The 26,373-nt window shown below is 35.4% G+C and overlaps 1 protein-coding gene across 1 annotated transcript in view; it reads left to right on the top strand.

Moving 5' to 3' along the window:
• The window catches only part of CNBD1 (cyclic nucleotide binding domain containing 1), a 363,708-nt gene that overhangs the window by 242,289 nt on the left and 95,046 nt on the right, over positions 1-26,373 (top strand). Inside the window, exons 7-8 of the mRNA XM_040992868.1 lie at positions 3,962-4,087; positions 5,105-5,237. Of these exons, the coding sequence (XP_040848802.1) occupies positions 3,962-4,087; positions 5,105-5,237 (259 nt within the window). The remainder of the gene's footprint in view (positions 1-3,961; positions 4,088-5,104; positions 5,238-26,373) is intronic.

Here is a 26,373-nt window from a genome sequence, read left to right as displayed (position 1 = left end):
TTCAACATCTACCCTCTGATTTTTTATGACCTTTACCTGGCAATTTTAATTGGCTTTGATTATGTAAATTATACACTGACAACCCAAATTTGACACTAAATTTCAAACTATATTACAGAAAAAGTTTTTCATCCTTAATTCTTGATTTCCCTTTCATTGTTGTGCCTATGCTGCTTGCATTGGGGTGTGTGTGTGTGTAGTGTAAATTGTAGGTATGGAAGTACAGTTTTACAAGATAGCAGATGGAATGATTATATCCATTTGCTGAATGGTTCATGTCCACATATTAGAAAAGACTTCTCTCCCTCTCAAAATAAGAAAATTTAGACATCTCAAAAATTTTAAATTAAAAAAAAATTAAAAATCTTGAGTGAGACTAAAAGTAACTTTTCTTGTACATTAATAGTCATTATTAAATGCAACAATAGTTATAAAATTATGTATTTTGCTCAAAATGTTATTTCTTGCATCAATTGGTTTAACTTTTGGAAGCATATAACTAGTTGAATAAGCATTCCGTTTTTCCAAACAAAACACATGAATATGTTAAACTGTGCAAAGGTTATTCTTTTGAATTCAGTTTAATCAAGACTATTTGAGGATGTAATCACAACACACACTTTCTTCTGTTCACTTGAATTTGCTGATTATCACTCTATTGATGGAAAATATATATAGATATATTCAGTGGGAGCCACTAAAATGTTACTTGTAAACATATCCTTAAAGTGAATTTCTTTCTATCTGATTGATTCTTTGGAACTGCAATTGTGGATGTATCACATGGCAGTTTGCAAATGTATTTTAGTAGATATGTCCAGATAATTTCCCATTTATAGAACTTATTTGTCTGCAGCGTTATGCATTAAAGTGTCTTCCAGTCTCACAAATCTCAATGTTTGCAATCTGTTGTATTAAAAAGTATGGCTTTAATACAGTAGTTATAATTTTCTGTGCCTGAGAGGTCGAACATGTTTCCTTTAAGTGTAGTTATTTTGATTTCCTCTCCTGTAAATTGTTGATTAATTCTGTAATTTCTTTTTCTAGAATGTTTGTGTTTATGTGTCCTTAATTAAATCAAAACATAGGTGTTTATTGGACATTTAGAAGTTTATTTTAATTAGAGTAGATGTTTCTTAACTTATAACTATTATTTCTTATTACGATTCCACTTTTTATCTAAAAATATTTAAATTCTACTTTTTTTTTAAAGATTTATTTATTTTTATTGGAAAGGCAGATATACAGAGAGGAGGATGGACAGAGAGGAAGATCTTCCGTCCGATGATTCACTCCCCAAGGGAGCACAATGGTCGATGCTATGAGCACAATGGTCAATCCAAAGCCAGGAGCCAGGAATTTCTTCCAGGCATCCCACGCAGGTGCAGGGTCCCAAGACTTTGGGCCGTCCTCGACTGCTTTCCCAGGCCACAAGCAGGGAGTTGGATGGGAAGTGGAGCTGCTGGGATTAGAACCGGAGCCCATATGGGATCCCGGTGCGTTCAACGCGAGGACTTTAGCTGCTAGGCCATGCTGCTGGGCCCTACTTTGTTGTTTTTGTGATTGAATTAATAAAACTTGTACAAGTCATTTTCTTTTTAAATTCAAGAATATTCATACGCTTAAATATTTTAAGCCTAAGCACTACTTTTCGAGTTAGAATTCTTACTATTATAAACGTATTTCTGATGTCTACTTTGAAGAAATTCTACTTATAATACTAAAATTATTATAGACTGCAGAACAGTGGCCTTTTTATTATCTACATGTTGAATTCTTTATTTAGTGAAAAATTATGTCTGTGACTATGATGTAATTAGAAAGAAAGTTACTGTGAAACTTAAATGAGAAAAATAAAGAAGGAGGGAGGAAGCAAGGAGAGAAATTCACACAAGTTCTATATATATGTATGTATATATATATGTTATCACTGTTCTCTGTATGAATGGAATTGAAAAGTTACTAGATAATAATAATGCGATATGCAGTGGCTTTTCAAATCTTATTATTTTTTATTAAGTTTACCAACATTTTTCACTTGTTTTACTATACGGTATTATTCTTTTAAAATCCAACTTATGTCAATTTGTTTGCTGTCATATCCACAAATTGTTTTTACCCAATCAATCGTTGTTTTAAGTAAATATAGAAGTCTAAACTTAAAGTTGTTTTTCTTCAGCATTCTTTTTTTTTTTTTAAGATTTTTTTTTTTGGGGGGGAAGGCAGATACACAGAGAGGAGGACAGACAGAGAGGAAGATCTTTCATCCAATGGTTCACTCCCCAGGTGGCTGGAGCTGAGCCAATCCAACGCAAGGAGCCAGGATCTCTTCCAGGTCTCCCACGTGGGTTCACAATCCCAAAGCATTGGGTCGTCCTGGACTACTTTCCCAGGCCAAAAGCAGGGAGTTAGATGGGAAGCAGAGCTGCCGGGATTAGAACCGGCGCCCATATGGTATCCCGGCACGTTCAAGGTGAAGGCTTTATTCACTATGCTATTGTGCCAGGCCCTTCAGCATTCATTTTTAAGATGGTTGTTTACGTTTTTATGAGTCATACAGATGGACAGCCCCCATTGAGCAGTTCACTTCTGAACTGTGTGCAACAGCAGGGACTCTGATGGCGAACCTTAGGAGCTAGGAACTCAGACCAGATTGCCAATGTTGGTGCTAGATTCCCAACAACTTGAGCCCTCACCCTAGTTTTCCAAGGTTTATATTAGTAGGAAGATATAAGAGGCAACGGAGCTACACTGAGACACCAGGAACTTAGCAACTGCACATGGCAATCTCAATTTGGTGGCCTAGTTCTTCTCCCCTGAACTTATATAGAGAATCTTAAATTTACATCTTTCTGGATGCTATAATTTTGCAGATTGAATACTTGGCTTTATCTTAGTTTTCCCGATTTGATTCTTACAGTATATGTCATCTTGTACTCTGCATGTGTACTAAAGGTAAGCCTAGATTTCTGGTTTTGTGACTATTCTGCCTAGTTCTATAGCTAGAAGAAAGGCTTACATGTGGCTTTTACAGGTTAGTAGGTAGTTTTTTTAATTGTTTCTATTCCACCTGTGAGACAATCTCCTAATTTCATTGGTCTTAGGCAAGAGAGAAAAATATGCAGTTTTTCATTTCATATGGTCATGAGTGATATCCTGATCCTATAGATATGAAAAATCTGATTGCATAGCACTGAATCATTTTAGCTTCTCTTCTGATTAATATTTTAGATTTCCTCTTTCTGGACACAGAAATTGAAATCCAGTTACATAATTAGTAAAGAAAATTAATCATAGTTTCTATAGAATTAAAGTAGAAAAATGAAAGTCCTCCCAAATCACCTTGGTTAGCCATACAGGTCTGATGTTTCCCCATTTCAGCTCAAGCTTTTCCGAGACAAACATAAATGTAAATTCTCTATGTGGCTATAAATAGTCCTCTTATGACTTCATTATTTAGCGTATGTATTCTAATGTAATATTTTTTCACAGTTAATACTTGCCATTCACATATTAATTTAGGGGCTTTATATGAATATGTGCATACTTAACGATACAAGCACTAACATTATTCTCACGTTTCTTACTGCTGCCAATACATGAGAAAAATAAGAGTTCCTGTGTCTTGTATACTACTTTTTATTCTGTCCACTAATATTTAACGAATGCTGACTATATTGTGAGCATTATCTTAGATCCCATGCTATTAGAGAATAAAACCGAACTTTGCTCAAGTTTTCTTCATGCTTACGATGAAGGAGATGCTTTCCTTCCTTGGGGAAGTGATATGTCAGAAAAGGTACAATCCATCCATGCAGACTATTTCGAATCTTTCTTTCTGAGAGTTTGGGTTTGCCTTTCAATATCTTTTGCAGACCGCACTGTTACTAACACTCTCACAGGGCTTTTTTTTATGTTGATGAGTGATAATGAAGTTTATCTTGTCTCCACTTTTTGACAGCTCGGTCAGTGGAGCACCTTTGGATCCCTGGATCTCGAATTAGAAACACAACCTTTCTCAGTGGTGACAGAAGAGGAATGTGAAATCCTTAAAATCTCTGCTAAGGAATATGAAAAATTAAAAATGGTAAGACCACATATAACCTATATACTCATACAACATAAATGGAAATTCAGTCTTAGTTCTTCCTGTTTAGAGAACAATGTCCACATTGGTTTTAGGATTTAAATTTAATTTTATCTTTAAATTATAAGAATGTGACTTTTATAATATAAGTATCTACTGGCAGTGGGTATCTGAAATAGAAACAAATATCTTATGGTTGTATTGTATGTATATTTTTGACTGTCCTTTGGTTCCTTGTAAATTTCCAACTTCCTAGTTAATGAACTTATTCAGAAGATATATGTGTTGGATTTGAACAGTATTTCATTTACCAGGAAAATTTGATAATCCATAGACAGGAGCATTATTGCTTTGAAAAATCCACAATTTCCTTTGCTTTAAAATGATTAACATGTGCATCATCAAAATTCAGAGCTACATTTATAGGTAATCACAACTGAATTCTGACTTCCTGTTTGTTCTCCTTTACTATGGTTAATTAAGCTAAATTTGAACAGTTTGTTTTCTCACTCAAATCCGGTCAACCCTCTCTTTTAGTTCTCCTTCCCTGACAGAGGACGTCTGTACCAATGAGGGGACTGGGAAGCTCTGTGGTCCTGTTACTCTGGCATTTTTTTCTTTTTATGAAGGATTTACTTACTTGTTCAATCATTTATGTTCTCATTGAAAGGGCAGAGGAACAGAGAAAGAGGGAGATATGGATGAAGAATAGAAGGAAAGAAGGAAGAAAAACAGAAATGAAGGAAGGAAGGAAGGGAGGGAGGGAGGAAAGAAGGGAGGGATAGATGGACAGCGGGAGAGAAAGAGAAAGAAAGAAAGAGAAAGAAAAAAGAGAGAAAGAAATAAATAAATAAATAAATAAATAAATAAATAAATAAATAAATAGCTATTTTCTGGTTGACTCCAAATGTTCAAAACAGTCAGGGATCAGGGATAAGCCTGACTCAAGGAAGGATATATTTGAATTTCTATGCAAGTTACTTAGTTTCAGAAATTTGATAATTAATTTATTTTCAGGAAAAGATAAAACAGGACAACATACAGAAGTTTAAGTTAATCCATAATTGTCCATATTATGAAGAGTGGCCTACTTTATCCATAAATGAACTAGTTATGCTCATTAAATGGAAAAAGTTTCCTCCAGGTCATGGTGAGTTTACTGCAACTTTAGATCATTTTATTTGTATAATCCAATATTAATGGAATTTGTAATTGTTCAGTTTTTGTATTTTCAATATTTATTCATACGTGTGTTATATAACATATTTAAAATAATTTAATTTTATTTGTTTTTACTTAAAAATTATACTATAATTACTGAAACAGTGATTCCAGAACCCTCCTTTGTTTTACATATTTGCACGGACCCTGTACTTCTCCTATCCTACCCTGACAGTTGCAATAAGGACCAATTTGGGAAAGGAGAAATATGCCCAGAGCTTATAACCATTCTCTTCCATTCTCCTGCTTGTGCAATTACTCAAACAACACATTTGCTCATGCAATTGAACTACAGATTTTTCAGTAGATAAAATAAAACTATAGACTAAGCATTTTTTATCCAAAATTCTTGGATCTAGAAGTATTTTAGATTCATACTTTTGGTAAATATTAGCATACAATGGGATAACCAGAGCATTAGTACTGAAGTCTAAACACGAATTCATTTTGGTTTCATATGAGTATAGCACATAAGACTTGGGGGAATTTTACACAGTATTTTAGTGTACTAGTTAGACTGTGACTTCTCAGGTTAGATGCTGAGTTTTCTACTTGTGGCTGTCATGTTAAGCATTTTCATAGCATTTAAGGTTTTTTTTTTAGATTTTATCTTTGGATTTAGGGATGCTCAATTAGTGTAGATAAATAGAGGCTTGATAACAGGAAGCAGCTGTGACACATCAAATTTTCAACATTCATCCTGGCAAAGATGTCTAAATTTCTTGGGTTTCGTGTACACAAAAATATCGCTGGCATTGAATCACATGGAATGATTTGTCTATTCGTGAGAACCAACTTAGCAAGTGATGCCAACACAGGAGAAAGCAGGTGAGGATTAGTGAAAGCTGCAGATTTTCTTTAGTAAGAAACCACTATTGTCTCACAAAAGATAGCCTCAAGCACCAAGGAGGATTAAAACTTACCTTTTTCTCTTCAGGTAGATCAGTAAAAGGGCTACTAACTAAGTTACAAAGGAAGAGAAAATAGGAGACAGAAATTCTTTCACTTTAAGACTATGAAGAGCTCATTGTAGCATATATGGTCTAAATTAGTTGTGATATTATAGTTCTGAAAAGAATGGATCTCTGTTAGCTTTACAGAAGGAGACTATTATAATAAAAATATGGTGAAGTTATGGAATATAATTTGAATATTCTTTCAGCAAATCACTGTATAATGGGAATAGTGAGGCTCAGCCTTGCACAGTGTACAGAATTTGTAATTAGAAGCAAATACCTTTAGAAGAAAGTTTGTATTTCAAGAAACCAGGATAGCTAAATATTTGAGAATTGCAAACATTTATGCCACATGTTTCTAATCCTCCTGTTTTAAAATTTTTATCATTTCTAAATTTGCTGCCAGTTATCATATGTCTATTTAATTTATTTTTTGAATATAAAGCAGGTAAGCCATATTTGTTCAGTAGATTCTATTGCTTATAAAATTAAATACTGATAACATTTTTATTCATATATTTTTCCTAATGAGATGTAAATGTGATTATTTTAGATCAAAACTCCATGTAGAGGACTAGTAGGATTTTGACTTTCTAAAATTGGAAATTTAGCATTTCAAAGTTCACAATACTGATTTATGAACCATTTAAAAATGTAGATTTTTTAGGTTTGTCATTGATTCCTCTTTGTATCATAGATATCAAATACCGATACTTTACTTAATCAGGGGCTATATTGTGTACCATTTTGGAAATGATGAAAAAGAAGGAAGGAAAGCATTTCAAATTAACCAGAAGTGGAAGAATATGAAATTTGAGATTGTGCGTGTTTGTTTCAGCATGTTTTGTTTACTCATAACAGATTTGCCAACTAAAATATCAGTTAAACTACTTAAATTTTACTTCAAATAACTAAAAGTACTTGCATGCTTTCTCAGAATTCAAGTTCTTTTATTTCATGCATTTCATACATGTGGATTTAAGAGCATCCCACCCCTTACCTGCCTGGGCTTCCAGCATCTGTCCTTTCCTTCTTATTTTTCTTCTAATTTAAAAATAATACAGGTTCAGTTTCTTTTATCATTGCAGTTTTACCCTCCCATAATAAGAAATTCAACATGGAGATGGTGGTTCTGCAAAGCTAGCTATGGCCTTGAAAATATGTGATTCTATTGTACAATCTGGACATTTGCATTTTCCCTTTCCTTCCCAAACATATGATTTTGTTGTTATATATTTACATAGTTCTAGAAAAAACCTTTATCCTTCTTGAAAATCAAAATCAGCTTGTGGACATCAAAGCACATTTCAGCATTGAAATACTATTATTCTTACAAATAAACATATATCCGTACAGAGTATGTCCAGACAGATTAACTTGAATTTCTTTTATTTTAGTGACAAATTTTATGTATCAAAAAGAAGAACTGTATAAAATACTTTCCTTCTTAAGTTTCATTTGAAGTTTGGTCAGAAAATACAGTGAATATTGCTGAAATGAAACTTTGATCAGCTAGGTTTAAAATTAGCAATAGTATAATTTCTAAAGCATAATTATAAATGCTTTGATCTTACTTTAGAAATAGATATTGGAAGATGTCTCAAAGAGATTGTTAATTATTTGAAAGCTTAATAGACTTTATGGTTAATCCTTGGCAACCTATGATGTAAGAAAAGCTTGTTTCTGGGTCTACTTTCCTTTTTAACATCTGAAGTCCTTCTATTCTTGCTTCATATGCCAGAGGAGTCAAACTATAATGGTTGCATGCCAAGTGCTTTGGTCTGTCTGATTTGTATCACAGCATCTAAAGTTTTCCCAGGTGTTAGTCCTTTAAGGTAAAACTGGAAAATCATAGCCAGCTTATCTTAGTACCATATGTATCTGGAAAAACTGGCAAATTGGTAAGCAATTCAACATTTAATGCATATTTTGTTGTTATCTTAATTTTGTTAGTAAACTCCATGTCATGAAAATTAAAGAAATAGAAAAAGTTGTAGCAGTCATTTTAGACCTGATGCATAAATTTCTGAAATATTAATGATGACATTAAGAATCATAGTAGAAAATATCTCTCATCATCTCATACAAAAATTGAGTGCTACTGATACTGATTATATATTTTAATGTGCTTACTAAAGGAAGTTAGATGTTCTGAGGTCTAAATAGCAGCATCTTTTGGATAAAAGTCTCCTATCATTGAACTCTACAGGGGATCAAAACTGTCCCAAGATATTGAGCATTTCAGATCCTCAAACGTGATAGTGATGTCTTTTTTTATTTCTATCTCTTTCAATTGTATATTCTTAATACTATCTATATAGCATGTTAATGTCTTTAATTTTTATTATATTTTTCCTTAATGATTGCTATACAGCTTACCACATAAGTCTCTTAGTAGCATGGGTTTCAAATTTCTATGATTTTAATTCCAGTAGGATGTACAAATATTTCTCTTTTATAGTTCTGTCTTCTTTACATTTCTTATGTGCCATTATTATTATGTATATTTTATTATATATATATTGAATCTGTATATGTCTCAACCCTAAAACACTTTATTAGTATTTTATAAAATTTTTATTTTAAAAAAGTGTAAGTGGGAGTTTATTTCAAAAGGTTGGTGAAAATTCATGTTATGAAAAAGCAATATATAGATTACAAAATACTGCATAAAGATAAAATCTTTCAAAAACGCTTCTGCAGCTATTTTGTGTCCCTGAATGGCACACACAGGAGGGGTGGGGCAGTGGAAGGAGTAGAGAGTGAGGAGGGAAGTATTCAGAGAGACTTTCCATCCTCTGATTCATTTCTGCATGCTTGCACATAACAAGCTTAAAGCAAAGCAAAGGCCGGACTCTAGAATTACACATGGACCTCTCAGGGGGTGGCAGAGACACAAGGGTGCAGCCTTCGTCTTCCCAGGCATCATGATTACCCCCCTGCCAAAAGCTCATCTCAAGGTTATTTTTAAATTAACTTTTTTTTCTAATAAACTATTTGAAGTGCCCTTGCATGGTTTTCAGGTCTCAGTTGAATTCTCTTGTATAGATTTCAAGACAGTTGATCAAACAGTCCTTCAAGGTCAGAAGTCTGCTTGTGAGTATTGAGCAATAACACAAAAGTGTGTACTCTGAAGTATCTTACACATTCATACGCTTGGATATGCATATGTATACACAATGTATACACCAATGCATGTAATACTCCCACACATATGTACATATATACATGTATATAGATGTAGATCCTGTGTATGTACACTGTGGAACACTACTTAGCCATAAAAAAGACATTCTATCTTCTGCCATGAAGTGAATGCAAGTGGAAATATTTCCTTAATGAAACATACCAAAGGACAAAAACTGTACATTTTTTTCAGAGGGACATCTTGTGATATGATTTTCATTTTTAATCATTACTTTACTCCTTAGATATGCGGTAGTCTTGCATTTTACTTGTTTAATTATGTGGTTAGTGTTGCATTAAGTCTCTGGCTATAGAGGGGATTAGAATTATGTCTGCAAAAATTAAAAAAATAAGAGAAAGGAAAAGAGGGTGTTTAAGAGACAAGGATGGAAATATGTGTATCACCTTAGAACTATGAAATACATGAAATCAGTTTTCTTTTTATTAATAAGCATTTAAACATTTTTTGGACAATGTAAGAGATCTGAAAAGGTAAAAATTCTATGCAAACAAATCTGGTAGAGCAATATGAATGATGATTGAAAGCACAAAGTCATTTAACAAGCATAACAGTTAGAAATGCAGTTTTGGTAGTGTGGATGTAGAGATACAAGACAATGGTTACTCTAATTTGAGAAGCACTTTAATTATTCAGAACTGTTATGCAGAATAGGGATGTCTATTCTCTATTTCTTTTACTATTTTGATAGGCCAAAAAAATGCTTGCCAAAAATCAATTCACTTTTTAATCCTATGAAACAAGGTTATTCATTCACATGTCAACAGAGATAACATTGTATAAAGCAAAAGAAGTGGTAATGTGATATTTTAAGTCTTACATTAATCACACATAATTTAATTTAAATTGGTTTAATTTAATTTTGAAGGCAGGGAGGCAGAGAGTGATATCTACCTGCTGATTTCCTCTCCACGTGTTTGGAGTTGAGGCTAGGCTAAGCTGAAGCCAAGAAATTGGTACTCAGACTGGTTCTCGTATGTGGGTGGAGAGACTGTTGTACTAGAGCCATCACCTGTTGCCTCCAGGGTTCATGTTAGCAGGAAACCCAATGACCAGTGAATCCAGGACTTAGACACAGACACTCTGATAGGGGATTTGAGAGGTCCAAATGTGATTGTAACCTTTGTCTTTAACACTAAATGTTCAAGAAACTTGTGGGGAGGTTCTTATCCTAAGTTATTCAGATGAGTCTTGCCTGTCACCATAAGCATCCTTATAAGAAGACAAATCTGTATGTGTATGCATACATGTTCAGCTCTGGGATCCAGCCAATTGTGAAAGATGACTACTTGAAATCTCCAGTTGCATAATTCAGGATTCTTTGTGTTGTCAATTTACGAGAGCTAAGACAGACAAATGTTTGCCTCAGCTAAATTAACTTCTCCCTGGTGTTAATTGGGGGATGGACCCTCTTAAGAGGAGAAAGACCATTTTATATTTTTAAATAGGGAAGTTATGTTAGTAAAAAAAAAATTAGAGGAAAAAGGAAAAAAGAAATTTGCTGTAACAAAGTTATGGCAACATTTGAGAGGGGCATGGATAGACAATACAGTTGTGTGAAGAAACAGAGAATGGAATTACGTGGTCCAAGAGAAGTAGTGCCACGGCATGCAAACAGCCACGGAATGCTAGAAAAGGAAAGGAAGAGGTTCTCTATGTTAGAATGGAGCCACTGTGGGGAATGTGACCTTGCCGGAGCTTCATCTGGCTTCCGAACTGTGGCTTCAGTACTGTGTAGATAAAATGATTGAGATGTGGAAATGTTTAATAGCATATTCAGAGAAACAAATACATGTTTACAATATGAAACCACTGATGTAATTTACACTTGATCTTGCAAATGGACAAAGCTATGTTCCATCCGTAGAATATCTACAAATGTGCTTTCTAGAAAGCAGAGTTTGAGTTCTAAGAAGTTATTTCCTAATTTTGTTAATAGTAAGATAAAAGTGAATAATAAACAGTGAAGTAATAGGTACAGAAATAGCTAAATTAAGTAATTTCTGGCAGATAGAAAGGAATTAAAATAAAGAAAGAAGACATATTTAAAATTAATTAAAATCCCTTGAAATCAGATGGGGGCACAATTAGACACAATTTTTTTTTAATAGAAAACTTACATTTTCTAATTTTCCATGATCAAATAAAATTCTTCTGCAGAAACCCAGGAAACTTCCAAGGTTCTTTGTAAAGCACATTCCCTTACTTCTGTCTAGCTCCATAGATGATTGTCTCTCTGTTGTGATGAAAATAAATTCATGTAATTAACCTTTGGCATTGTCTTGATATTTGTGAGGGAATTTGCACTTGTAGCTACATATAATAGGACAAGTCCTTTATTAAATGACTCACACACATAAAAAATATTTTCTCTAAGTAAACCAAATGCTTAAGAACATGAACTTGTAAATATTTCAAACTAAAAATTACTTTAAAAATTATTTATCTGAGTGGCAGACACAGAGACTGACAAAGTACTAGCATGACCCCAAAAGTTTGCAATACCTGGTACAGGAGCAAAGAGCTCAGTCTGGGTCTTCCACACTGGTGGCATAGAAACTTGCCTCCTACGGCATCTATATTACCAGGAAACTTGAATCAAGAGGAACCAGGAAAAAAAGAATTTAACATAGGCTGCAGGCATCCCAAGTGAAATTATATGCATATGTTCAAAAACCTCCCTTCAGCAGAATTTTAAATGCTAACTCTTTCATTCCATTGATACTGTCATTATAACAGATCTGTTAGTGATTATTGTTGCTTGCGGATTCGATTGTTTTCCCCAGCTTTCCTGTATCCATTGGCATCCTCTAGCTATATTGTGATGCTTATAATTTAAAAATAAATGCTACTATTCTATTCTTACAATACCTGAAAGTGACAATGCGTTAGAGAAACAGTTTGAATTGGACGCTGTGGTGCAGGACCCAGTTCCCTCCTCCAGGAGTACCTTGACTGAAGTTTTGACATAATGGGGTTGACTGTTGTCATAAACTTTGAATGTTTTTGTGAATGCTTTCTGCTTTCCTTCAAATTTGTAAACCACAAGATGAACAAAGATAAACCATGGAAAAATAGAAGTAGCTGGGTATGTATATAGAGTTTGTTATGTTTCCAATTTTAAGGAAGAGGGACAAGAAGTAAATATATATATATTCACTATATATATATATATATTCACTATATATATGTATGTAGACAAATTCTAGAACTCGAACTTCTGGCTGTGTAACAGCAAAGGTCAGTGAAGAACTCCTTTAGGGAAAGGACATCATGAGTATGTCTAACAAACTATTACGTTAAAATAGTAGTGGCAGTGCCTGTGTAGTTCGGTTAAAAAAAAATCATGACCAATAATGACTAAATTTTTTGCATTATATTCCTGTTATATAACGATATATAGTGGCAGGTGCTGTAGTGTTGGCTGATAAGCCTTAGCTTGTAGCATGGGTGTCCCATAGAGGCACTGATTGGTGTCCTGTTTCACTTCCGTTCTAGCTCCTAGTTAATGGCCTGGCAAAGGAAAAGTGAAAGGAAAGAATGGTCCAAGTGCTGAGCCTCTGCACCCATGTGGGAGACACAGAAAAATCTCCTGGATCCTGGTTTCAGATCAGTTTAGCTCCAGCCGTGGAGACCATTTGGGGAGTGAACCAACAGGTGGGAGATCTCTATCTCTTTCTCTCCTTCCCTCTGTAACTGCCTTTCAAGTAAACATAAAATAAATCTTTAAAAAATGAGAAATAAAATTTTAAGGCAAAAACCTTAAGCATTGTTGAAGTATGATAATGCAGTGGAATATTATTTAGAGAAGATTTAAATATTAAAAAATAATGTCCAACAGAAACACAATACCAGTAAAATAAGTAATATCAAATTTTATTTTTTTACTTAAAATTTTTTTTAATGGAAAAGTAAATGTACAGAGAGATGGGGATACAGAGAGAAAGATCTTTCATCCCCTTTTCCACATCCTGAGTGTCAACAGTGGCTGGAGCTGAGCTGATCCAAAGGCAGGAACCAGGAGGCAGGAGCTTCCTCTGCGTCCCCACTTGGGTCCAGGATCCCAAGGCTTTGGGCCATTGTCCACTGCTTCCACAGGCCACAGGCCAGGAACTAGATGGGAAGCAGGGCTGCTAGGATTAGAACCCACACCCATATGGGATCCCAGTATGTGCAAGATAAGGACTTTAGCCAAGGGCTACCACCCTGGGTCCTATTTTTGCATTTTAAAAATTGTATTTTCTTATGATACAGTTCCACAGGCTCTAGGAGTCCTGTATTCTATTGTCAAGATATATTTAACAGTTTCCTTGGGAATCATCTTTGATTTGGCAATAGATGCATACTGCATTTTACCTTCACATCTGGATATGATAGTCTACATTACAGTTACCGTGCATCCCTTCAAGAAAGTCCAGAAAACAAAATCAACAGAAAATTAACAACAATACGAAGTTAAACAACATGCTACTGAATGACCAATGTGCTTCGTAAGAAATGAAAAAGAAACTCAAATATCTTCTTGAATCAAATGATACTTTGTGACCTATGAGTCAATGAGGGAATTAATAAGAAAAAAAAAACTTTTTGAGTGAATGAAAATGAAAACAGAAGTAGCATTACTCCTGAGATGTGGCAAATATTATTGAAAGGACTATTGATTTTGCATTTTGCATGAAGTGCCTTATATTGAAGAGAACATATGATATTTGTACTTTTGGGATTGACTTATTTCAGAAGTTTAATGGCCTCTAGTTGGAACCATTTGGTTGCAAATGGTAGAATTTCATTCTTTTTAATAACTGAGTAGTATTTCAGTTCCTTCATTCACTCCTCTTTTGACAGACATCTAAGTTGTTTCCATGTCTTTTCTTTTGTGGATTGCCTTGCTGTGAATATAGGATTACAGATCCTTTCTCATATGCGGATTTCATTTCCTTTAGATAAATTCCAAGAAATGGGAGAGCTGGGTCACATGGTAATTCAATCTTTCAGTTCTCTTAGCACTCCCCAAATAGTGCTTGTAGGAACCTACACTGCCACCAGCCATGAAGGAGGGTGCCTTTCTCCCCAGATCCACACCAGCACTTGTTGTTAGTAGTGTTCTGAATGTAAGCCACTCTCACTGAAGTTACTTGAAACCTCAATGTGGTTTTCATTTACATTTCCCTGACAGCCAGGGAGCCTGAGCATTTTTGCATGTGTCGATTAACCGTTTGAATTATTGTTTTGAAAATGTTCATTTTCTTTGCCCGTTTCTTCACAAGGTTGTTTGCTTTGCTGCAGTAATTTTCTGAAGTTCATTGTAAATCCAGGAAAATAATTCCCTATCTGTTGATTAGATTGCAAAGATTTTAGCTATTCTGTGTTTACCTCCTCACATCATTTATCCTCTCCTTTACTTTATGCTTGATGTAGTCCCATTTGTTTATTTTGGCTTTGACTGCCTGTGCTTTTGGTGACTTGCTATATCTTGTTGTGTGCTCTCTATGTTTTCCTCAGTTTGTCAGTTTCTTGCTGCAGAGTTATGTCCTTGATGCATTTAGAGCTGATTTTTGTATTAGGTGACAGGTGGGACTTAGGCTTCTTACTTCTGCAGGCTGCTATCCAACTGACCCAAAAGCATCGGTTGAAGAGACCAGGCCTTTTCCCTAGATTTTCAATTTCTTGTTACAGATTAGGTGGTGGCTGTACATGTATGGACTCCCTTCTATGCTTTCTGTTCTGTTCCAGTGATCTGCTTCTGTTTCTATACCAGTACCAGACTGTTTTGATGACTGCTGCCCTATAGTATGTCTTGAACTCTGGAACTGTGATTCTTCCAGCTTGAATTCATTATTCTGAGGAATTATCCTCAAGATAGCTTTGGATGTATGTGGTCTCTTGTGTTTTCAGATGAACTTTGTACCATTCTTTTTTCTATTTCTGGAAAAAAAAAGTGTATTTGGGATATTGATTGGAGTTGTGTTTAATTACTATAATTATTTTTGGTGATATGGATATTTTGATTATGTTGATCCTGCTAATCTAGGAACATTGTAACTTTCTCCATCTTTTAATGTCTTCTTCTATTTCTTTTTAAAATATTTTGTGATTTTCATTATAGACCTCCTCCACATCTTTGGTTATTTCCAAGGTAATTCAGATTTCTCTATACTATTTTAAAGGATACTGTACAAAAAAGTTCTTTCTCACACATGTGTTTACTTTTGTACAGTAGTGCCATCATTTTATGTTCATTGATTTTGTATCCTGCTATCCTGCCAAAGTCTTTTATGAGTTTCACTAGTCTCTTAACTGAATCTTTGGTTCTCCTATGTGGAGAATCACATCATCTGCAAACAGGGATAATTTTAATCCCTAGGTTGCAATTTGAATTCCTTTAATTTCTTTTTCTTGCCTAATATCTCTACCTACAACTTCCAATACTATATTTTATAGCAGTGATGAAAGTGAACATCTTTTTCTAGCTCCAGTTCTCAGTGGAAAAGCTTCCAATCCTTCCTCATTTAATATGATGCTGGCATTGGGTTTTTCACATATTGATCTGATTGTGTTATAGAATGTTCCCTCTGTGCTTATTTTGCTTAAGGTTTTTAGCATGGAGTTATGTTAGATTTTATCAAATACCTTCTCTGCATCTAGCCAGATGACTGTACAGAGTTTATTTTCAATTTGTTGATGTAGTGCATCACATTTATTAATTTGGAAATGTTCATCCATCCATGCATGCTATGGATAAATCCCACCTTATCAGGGTGAATGATCTGCCTGACGCACTGTTGGATTCTGTAGGCTACTAATTTGTTGAGGATTTTGATGTCTATGTTCATCAGGGTATCAGTTTGTAATTCTCTTTTTCTGTTGTGTCTCAATCCAGCTTTGGTACTAAGCTGATATTGGCTTCATAGAAAAAGTTTGCAATGGTTGCCTCCCTTCCTATTGTTTGAAACATCTTATGAATGATTGGGGTAAACTTTTTCTTCTTGAAATAGTCTGTAGAATTCTGCTATGAAACCATCAAGTCTATTAACTAAGAGTATCCAGAAATATAGAGAAAAATATCAAGCATGCAGTATAATGAAAGTGACAAAAGGAGAGCTTTCCATTCTGTTAGCAACCTAACTAGATTAACATTAAATATGTTGAGAACATATGTAAATTTGTCATCCTTTAGCACTATTTAACAGTTCTAAAATACACATATAAAATATTAGTATTATAACTGTTGTGATGAATCATAAAATATTTAAAATATTTATAGCTAGCTTTTAGAAATATGGTATGAGGAGCAAATTATTTGAGCAGTCATTTTGTATACTGTATGAGAACAGATTGGACATAGGCAATCTTTTATAATAGATGAATGACATCTCAATGAATTAACATTTTTAATATATAAAATTTGGAACTCTACAGAGTCCCAACATAGTACCTGTTGTGATCAATTTTAAAATTCATTTTGTAGAATTGGAAAAAATCTCACTGCTGATTAACTTCTGAAAGACTAAAAATTCAAACGTGTGCCAGTACACAGGGACTACTTTGTGATCATGCAATTGAAAAAAAAAAACTGAGGGCCATAAAACCTGACATATTTGCAGCTTAAGCTGTTTATCTGATTTTAAATGCTGAATATTTTACATCCTATTTCTAATATTTTGGTGTGGGACATAGTATCTTCATAGGAAACTGATCTACTAATTGAAGATCTGCAATTTTATATACTCTAATGAATTCTAATAACAAATATTTAAAGAGGGATAAGAAATAAAAGATTTTGTGAGGAGTATTATCTTGTTTTGTTTCTGCCTGTAAAATATCTAACAAGAGTATTTTATTTTACAACTTTATTGTTAGCAATTTTTGATGCATTGCTAGATTTCATAATAACATGAGTAGTCTAACATATAAAACAATTATTATCTCAATATTTGCTTAAAATATTTGCAATAGCAGTGTAAGTGACATGAATAGCTTTTATTGAATAGGCTGACTATCGACAAAAGTTCAGGCCTAAATGGCAGTAACTGAAGCACGTGAAGATGTGTAACTGTAACTCGCTTGATGCAAATATTCAATGCAACATGGCAAAATTTCATATCTTACAAGAATCCTGTTTGTGATATTTGAAAGTGGAGCCTGGGTAAAAGAGTTTGTGCTCAAAACTTAATTGGAGAGACTAGCAAAATGTTTGAGGAAAGCTTCACGGACTCTGATTCCAATGTGCTTTATTAGATATCATAACTTAAATGACCGAAATCACATGCAATAAAATGAGATGAAAATTGACAACACAAAGAATCTCGAATTATGCAACTGGAGATTTCAAGTAGTCATCTTTCACAATTGGCTGGATCCCAGAGCTGAACTAACTCAGTTAGGATTGTAATTCCCACTTCCTGGTTCTATTTTGTTTTATGTTACCCTCCTCCATTGGTGAGTCTTTTCATATCATTGCGATCATACCTACATGTTTTCACAGTCTTGAGAAGTCTTTTCCTAATTTTAACAGGAAAAATCTCGTAGGGCTCACTGGTGGGCCTGAGTGCCATGTGTCATGGCTCCATTTCACATTCACAGGGGTGAAATTAGCCATCAGCACTTTCTGTATCACGATGCTATTCCTAGACAGTTGTAAAGTCCTCTCCTTGAATTCCAAGATTTCCCAGGACACTGATGGTGTGTCTACAAATGGTCTGAGACAACGGAAGCGCATGCAAGTATGGGGTTTGGCATGACATCCTTTAAAATATTCCTATCACTCTTGGGCAGAAATAATGATGGAAATTTCTCCTTTTGCCCGCCGCCCCCCACTCCGCATCTTGCCTTCATTGTTTCTAGTTCTTGATTCCAAATCATCTCTGCTTTGGTACCTCAGAATATCTCCCATCAAACCTGCCATTACATGCCATCAAAAAATAGGAATTCTCTGCTATCAAATTTATCTTTTAAGTTATAGATTTTTGTTAAAATTTCTCAGCAGCTAGGAAGGCTTTGCTTGTAGAAGTAACTGCCTTTATATCAAAGCTGAATATACAACCTCTTAGGTAAATATTCTGCAATATGACTTTTCCTCAAGATTAATACAATGAGAAGAATTTGTTGTACTCATGCATAGTACAAACAAGGAAAAAAAAATCTCCACATGCATGCCCAACTCTTTCTGCATTGGTATCATTTCCATTGTTACTTGAATTTCTATTTCCATCTCTTTCTCCAGCCTCCTTTTCTGCATATCTGCCTCTATCTCCAACCATGTCTCTGCATCAGTCATCTTCTTGACTGATATCTATTAGATCCCTGCTTTTCAAAAGGCAGTTACTCACTGGCTCTTTTCTAAAAGCAGTTTGTCAGTGTTTTGAGATAAAAAATATTAGTGCTTTCATTTGAACTATTTTTCCTTATCATGTGAGTGACACACATTTATACAATCCTCCCTGTTTTTGTGGGTTTTGTGAGACAGTAGTGCCACTTTTGAGTTTGTTAGTGACATCCTTCGTGTTTTGACTTCCAAACAAATGTTAACTGCAGGCTTTTAGTTATGACAGTGGTGACAGAAATAAGCATACCACCAATACTATGAAATATAATGAATATCGTCACTTTATATAAAATGATAAAAATGAGAACTATTGGGATAATCAGTAAAATTTTGTTTTCTGTTTTCCATTTTTAAATGCAAATGAGATACACATGTTAACTCATTTCCCATAATTTCATGTCCTTAGTTTCAAACTTTAATAAGTATCATCAATTATTATGATTAAATCTAGCATTTTGGACAATTCAAAAGCTAATAATACTTCCGTAAAGTCTTTTGTTGAAGCCGACAAAGATTGGGTCAGTAGAGAAAGCAGCGATGTTTAGACTTGCTTTAGGATCTTTGATCTCTGGATATTCGCATCTCAGGGAGAGTCTTTAGAGTGATAGTTGAAGCTATGAGCTTAGCATTTTCTTCCAGAAAGTTTAATCTTTCATGTGATTTTAGAATTAGCTGCTGTATTTGTTCTGCCTAACCATCTCAAACCGGCGTGCATTTTTATCGTTTTAATTACATGTGTTATTTATTTTTTGTCCATTTTGGGAGGGTAATGCTATCTTCTGGTATTTATTTTAGTAGTAAACCAATTTTCCTCCACAGAACTTGGGAATGCATTTCATTGAAATGTTGTATACCTAATTGTTGTTTTAGAAAGGAAAGGACAAAGTCATAGAACTTGAAAAAGTTTGCAGTTTTCTCCCCATATTGTATGAATATTAATCCACTTATGTTTGTTTGACAAATGTTATTTTACAAAATATTGATGGAACTTATTTGGAGACAATATTTGTCATAGAAAGCAAAATATAATTCAATTTTTGATTGCTATCCCAGAACAAATAGCATTTTTCTGAATAATGTAATGATGGTTATTCGGGCATTTTATGCAGAACAATTTTGTTTATGTATTTAAGCCGTTATTCTCAAGAACTAGCTTGGTTCTTTGTTTGCATTATTTCTTAAATATTTAAGACATAGCAGTAAACAAGAGAAATGTAATGAACATTTTCCAGCAAGTTCTTTAATAGCATGGAAATGAATATTTTTAATGCATATGAACTCCCAGATTACACAAAGATAGGATACTTCAGCCATACATCCAGTATGATGCATAAATCAGGATATCTGAGAACACAGTAATATTTTTGTGCATATCAGAGAGAACTGATGTATTATAGATTGTTTTCTATTTTTATTTTTGTTCATGTAATGAGGATATATTTTAATGTACTCCATATGTACAGTTTAAGAAGACAAGCACAGTCCTCTCACTCTCCTGCTTCTCTTCGCAATACTCTCTCCTCCCTACATTCTCCTCAACAGTAGGGTCAGTGTATTTTATTAAACATGCAGTATGCAGCAGGATGAAATCACTGGTCCTTGAAGCAGGTGTTTGACACAGCAGCCACGTGCTACATGGCACACCAATAGCCCACTTTTGATTGATTGAGTTTGAGTGCTGAATATAATCCATTTTCTATCACCCTGCTAATATGCACTTCAGAAGTAGTGTGTAATTATCAGGTGCATGAGTTCCTGTCATCCATGTGGAAAATATGTATTCAATTCTAAGTACTCTCTTTTCCCCGACCCCTCTCCTTTAAACAAGCAAAAATTGGTGAGTTAAGCTTTTAAAGACTTATTTTTATTGAAAAGGCAGATATCCAAAGAGAAAGAGAGGAGAGACATAGAGAAAGATCTTCCACCTGTTGGTTCACTCCCCAGGTAGCCTCAACAGCCAGAGCAGAGCTGATGGAAAACAAGAGCCAGGTGCTTCTTCCCGGTCTCCCATGCAAGTGCCGGGTCCTCTATTGTCCTCCTAGGTCACAAGCAGAGAGCTGGATGGGAAATGGAACAGCTGGGACATGAACCAGCACCCATATGGAATCTCAGGAAATGCAGGATGAGAATTTTAGACACTAGGCTTTTGAACTGGGCCTGATGAATTAAATTCTTAAAATAAAATTACTAGTTTTTGATTAAATATAAAGTTATATACATACAAATTTTATCATAGATGTCAAATATTTTATTAATCTTGCGGCCTCTTCTTCCTACTTGGCTGTAAAGAAACTATGTCAACACCACAAATTATTTGAGTATCAGCTTCTGAAGAGATGTTTTACTATATGTGCGCAGCACCGTAGCGTAGCGGGTAAAATCCTCGCCTTGCACGCGCTAGGATCCCATATGGGCACCAGTTTTAATCCCAGCAGCCCCGCTTCCCATCCAGCTTCCTGTTTGTGGCCTGGGAAAGCAATAGAGGACAGCCCAAAGCCTTAAGACTCTATAGCTGTGTCAGGAACCGGAAAAGCTCCTGGCTCCTGGCTTCAGATTGGCCCAGCTAGAGCCGCTGCTGTCACTTGGGGAGTGAATCATCGGACGGAAGATCTTCCTCTCTGTCTCTCCTCCTCTCTGTATATCCACGTTTCCAATAAAAATAAATAAATCTTAAAAAAAGAGAAATGTTTTACTATTTTTAATTAGAATATGCCAAAAATAAGAAAACAACCATGACCTCACCTTCATGACAACTAAAAAAAAAAAAGCAGAGAAATCTTCATTTTTTTCCTAACACAGTTGAAACATTCCATGGCGTAATGGTTTAAATCTCAAAAGAATTCAACTACATTTTAATTTTGAATTTTGAATGTTTTATTTTTATTTTCTTTAAAAGGAAGATAGAATGGGCGTGGGGAAGGGAAGGAGAAAGAGTGAGAACAAAAGAGACATAAATCTCAAAAGGTCTACCATAGCTAGAGATAAGCCAGACTGAGAGCAGAAGCTTGGAACTAATTCTGGTTCTGCCACATCACTAAGTAGCAGGAAGTATTTGAGTCCTCGTTTGTTACCTCTAGGATATCAATGAACATGAAGGTGATAAAGAAATAGCTGCAGCTCCAACCCAGACACACATGCTGGTGATATATCTTCACCAAGCAATATTCTAGCTCTTGTATCCAAAGCCCTCTCCAGCTGCATTCATAAGAGTAAATTCCAGCACTGTGACCATTCGGTGGGAAACCCTGTAATATTTGTAAGCAAAGAATCAGGATAGGCATTTTAGAGTGAGGCAACAGAAGAAGTTGGTCATGTACTAATATATAATGGAACACGCTTGCAATGTCAGTAAAAGTAATACGGAGTTAGGTGACATGTAAGTTGGAAGGTTAATATTTTAAAATTTATTTCAGCTATTGTAAAAATGAAAGAAGAATAGCAAAAATGCTATGTACCTGGCAATGAACTTAACCAAAATGAAAACAAGCAATGCAAATCAGTTGGATTACATAAAATAAGGCAGTGATTCAAACATAATATACTATTGTACAGGAAAACACATTACTTACAAATACCTTTTTTTACTGAATTTATTAAATCAATATAAATACAAAAAGATAATATGAATTTTAAATGTATGTTAATACTAATAACTGTAAAATTAAGAGAGAATGTAACATGGAATGAGTATTTTGGTTGATAGGTAGATTAATGGAAAGACTGGAGACTTGTAGATATGGGGAAGAAACAGATTCAGCAGAGCAGTGTTGCAGTGACCAGGCACCCCAGCATCAATCAGAGCTCCAGTTGTTGCCAGTGGGAAGGGAAGTTCACCGGGAATACAGGGGATGAATGCAGCTGTAGAACTGAGAGTGAGAAACTTGGGAGGGAAATAGTGGGTTCCCCCCTCTTGGGTTACCACTGCCATGGGAAGGCACGAGAACTAGGACAGGGGCTGGGGTAGCTAGACAGAGAGGCACTCAACCACACCTGTGAAGGCTTGACTGTTGAGCTGGGTAGATGGATCCAAGCTTGAATGCCATTTGCCATGTACGAGAACCAGGGGGATGTGGGTCAGATTGGACTGGTCTGCCACACATATTGGCAAACCAGGGTAGGGGGTTGGCCTGGTGGGGGTTATTGTGGGCCGCTCTCATCAGGATGCAGCTCCCACTGGTTTCGGTGAAGACCAAGTATGTGCTGTACAGAACCAGGCTGGACTGCAACACCCATTGGTTCCAGTAGAAGGCGGGGCTGAAAACAGAAGCAACCTAGCACTTGCAACTACCAGCTGACCGGGTGATGGACTGTGCTGGGCCCTGTGCTTGCTGGTGCATACGAGTATCTGGCCTGGGAACACATCAGACGAAGTTTCTTTGGTGATCTGCCCAACTGAAATGCCAGACTCAGAACACAAACCATGAAGGGACAGCAGATGGAACAAGTTAATCAACCACCTCAGCAACAAAATACCGGGCAAATAGAGATGCTATGATGGACAATGTCAATTAATGGATTTTTCAACAACCTCATCGTGTTTGGAGAGGCAAGATTGGCAGCAATTTCAAAACTGGTGACCTATTGAAACCACTTCAATGAGTATCTCGGAGCATGCCCCACATGCGGGACTTGGAGTGGGTGGGAAATCAGGTGGGGCTTCTCCCTCAATATCCCCCTCTACCTCAGATATATGAAGGAAATAATATGGAAATAATAGTCTTACCCACTTTCCTGTAGCCCTTGACCCTTTATGCACAAATTAACCATGTAAAGATTGTTAAAATAAAAAAAAAGATTAATAAAAAAAAGAATTATTGTTATTTACAGATGACACGATTCTCTACATAAGAGAAGCAAAAGACTCAATCAAGAAACTATTGGCACTGTACTACATAATACAATGTAAGCAACAATAAAAAAAAAAAGAAACTATTGGCATTCACATGAAAGTTTGGCAGCATAGCAGGATACAAAATTAATGAACATAAATTGATGGACTTAGTATACACAAATTCATAGCTGAGAAAGAATTTGTTAGTATATTCCCAGTTAATATAGTGGGGAAGAATCCTTAGTACCTTAGAATAAACCTAGCCATCAATGGAACATAATGGTAACTCCAGAAGAAGGCCCACATATGTATAGTCAACTATTCTTTGACAAAGAAACTGAAAATTATCCATGGAAAAATCGTAGTCTCATCAACAGATGCTTTTGGGATAATTGGATAGACTGCAGAGGTAAGAAGCAAGACCTCCACCTGTCACCTTATACAAAAATTCAGCTTTCAGTGGATCAAGGACATAAATCTACAGCCAGAAATCATCAAACTAGTAAAGGAAAACATAAATGTACTCTCCAAGATATAGCAATTGGGAAAGAGTTCTTAGAAAGGTCACCCGCTGCTTCCCATCCAGCTTCCTGCCTGTGGCCTGGGAGAGCACTGGACGACGGCCCAGGGCCTTTGGACCCTGCACCTGTGTGGGGACCAAGGGGAAGGCTCCTGGCTCCCGGCTTCAGATCAGGTCAGCTCTGGCAATTGTGACCATTTGGGAAGCATGTCAGTAGACAGGGGATCCTTCTCTCTCTTTTCTGTATATATGTTATAATAGTATATTTTGTGCTTCCAGGCATGACTAAATGAGTAAAAGCAGAAAGGTTTGATGTCGTACTGTATTATATCCTCTTCTGGGTGCTTGAGCAAAGCAAGTGGCTTCTCTGTGCCTCATTGTCTTCTCCTTTGTAAAATGGTTATAATAATTATTCATCTCAGAGTGTTGCTCCAGGAATGATTTATGTTTAATCTGTCATGCTAGAGTTACATTAATTTTATAGATACTTCCAAGGAACCATCTCAAGTTTTCACCTATTTTCCATAGTTTTCTATTTTAAATTAATTGTTATTTTTTTATTCACCAGTTTCTGGAACATATGGGAACTAAGATTGTTGTTTCTTATTAGTGTTTTCTTTTGTTTAAAATTAGTTCAAATGCAGAATTACAGAGAGATGGGAAGTTAGATAAATGGACAAGGAGAGATCCTTCCTTTGGTAGTTCACTCTTCCCTGGTTGCAATGGCCAGATGCGGGCAAAAGGAAAGCCAGAAAATCCATCCTGGTTTTCTACATGGGTACAGGGACCCGGGTACTTAGTATGCTATTAGGGAGCTGGAATGAAAGAATAGCTAATACTTGAATTGATGGTAACATTTCAGGTGACAGGTTAACTTCACGTTCAACAATGCTAACCTCATTATGTCTTCTTATAATCTATGCCACTTCTTAGTTTGTTTATTTCTATATGGATCCTGTATTAATGTTTCTTAGGATATGTTGTGATATTACATTAGATTTCAGGTGTTCTAAATATTATTTTAACTTTTTCTAAAAATTTAAAATTTCCAGACATTTCTCGAGCTTTGTTCTGGGTCTTGATAATGTGATCAAAATAGCTTGATGTTTTTGTGTCTTGCTTTTATTCTCTCTACAGCAGAATAAAATTAGTGCAAGTTTAGTTTTCCCTACCATTGAAATTAAACCTCTGTGGATACTGTTGTCTACCATACATTTTATAGCTGATGAGGAGGCAAATTGTGTCTGTCCTTGTGTGTAATCAGAGATTATTCTCTGTACTCATTTCAGTTGATTGTTCCCAGTCATTGGTGGTTTCCTTACTGACAGGATGTTTGGTACAGTTTTCATGAAAAGCTGGAGGCAGACAATAAGAGAATGAGATTGAAATACCTGGAAAATAACCTGGCAAATAAAATAGCTGTGGATAGGAGGAAAAGAGAGCATGGGGAGTTGCAATCAACATAATATGGGTAAAATCCCAGGTATATCAGTTGTACAAAGTTGATAGCAGCATTTCAGCCAGGTTTCAAAATAAGAAATGCAGTGTCTTCAGTCATACTTTAGGATCTTTCTCCTTGAGGAGTCTCATGCTTACTTCATGGAAAACTAGCATCTAATCTGATGAGCATTCCAAGAGGTAAAGGCTTCTAACGTGACAAGAGCATAGAAATAACACATGGAACTTGGCACAAGGAACTTTTAGCAATATAAAGGAGAGTAAATAAAATCATGATGTCATGCAGTTAAGACTAAAGAGTTTATGAGAGTGTGTATACACTGCAGTGCCACATGTATAAATCAAGGGACCGAAGGATGCCAAGATCGTCATCTATTAATGCACAGAGAATATGAAGGTTATTGGTTGAGAAAAGTAGCATTTTATTTCACATCCTGATAATACCAGTTACTATCAAGAGAGTAATTTCAGGAGTACGGAGGCAAAGGAGGCCTCAAGGTTGTGGTAATAAATGAATGATTGGTATTGAAGTAGAGAGACCAACACGGACAACAAACTGTGGCCCAATAAAAGGCAATGAGCCTGTTGTCCCCAGGAGGTGTTTCTCACAATGTGCTAAATGCCTTGCCTACAGCAGTAATAAAATCAACAGATAATGAATACAATTCTCTTCTCCAGTGATAATACTTGCAGAATTTTTACCGCGCCTAATTGGAACTCAGAAGGGTACTCATAAAATTAACTGTATGAGCTCTATGAAATAATAAATG

This window comes from Ochotona curzoniae, unplaced genomic scaffold, assembly GCF_017591425.1.
Source record: "Ochotona curzoniae isolate NIBS_2020 unplaced genomic scaffold, NIBS_Ocur_1.0 contig_1071, whole genome shotgun sequence".
NCBI classification, from domain to species: domain Eukaryota; kingdom Metazoa; phylum Chordata; class Mammalia; order Lagomorpha; family Ochotonidae; genus Ochotona; species Ochotona curzoniae.
Note: the sequence above shows the minus strand (reverse complement) of the source record. Positions and strands in the feature narration are given on the sequence as shown.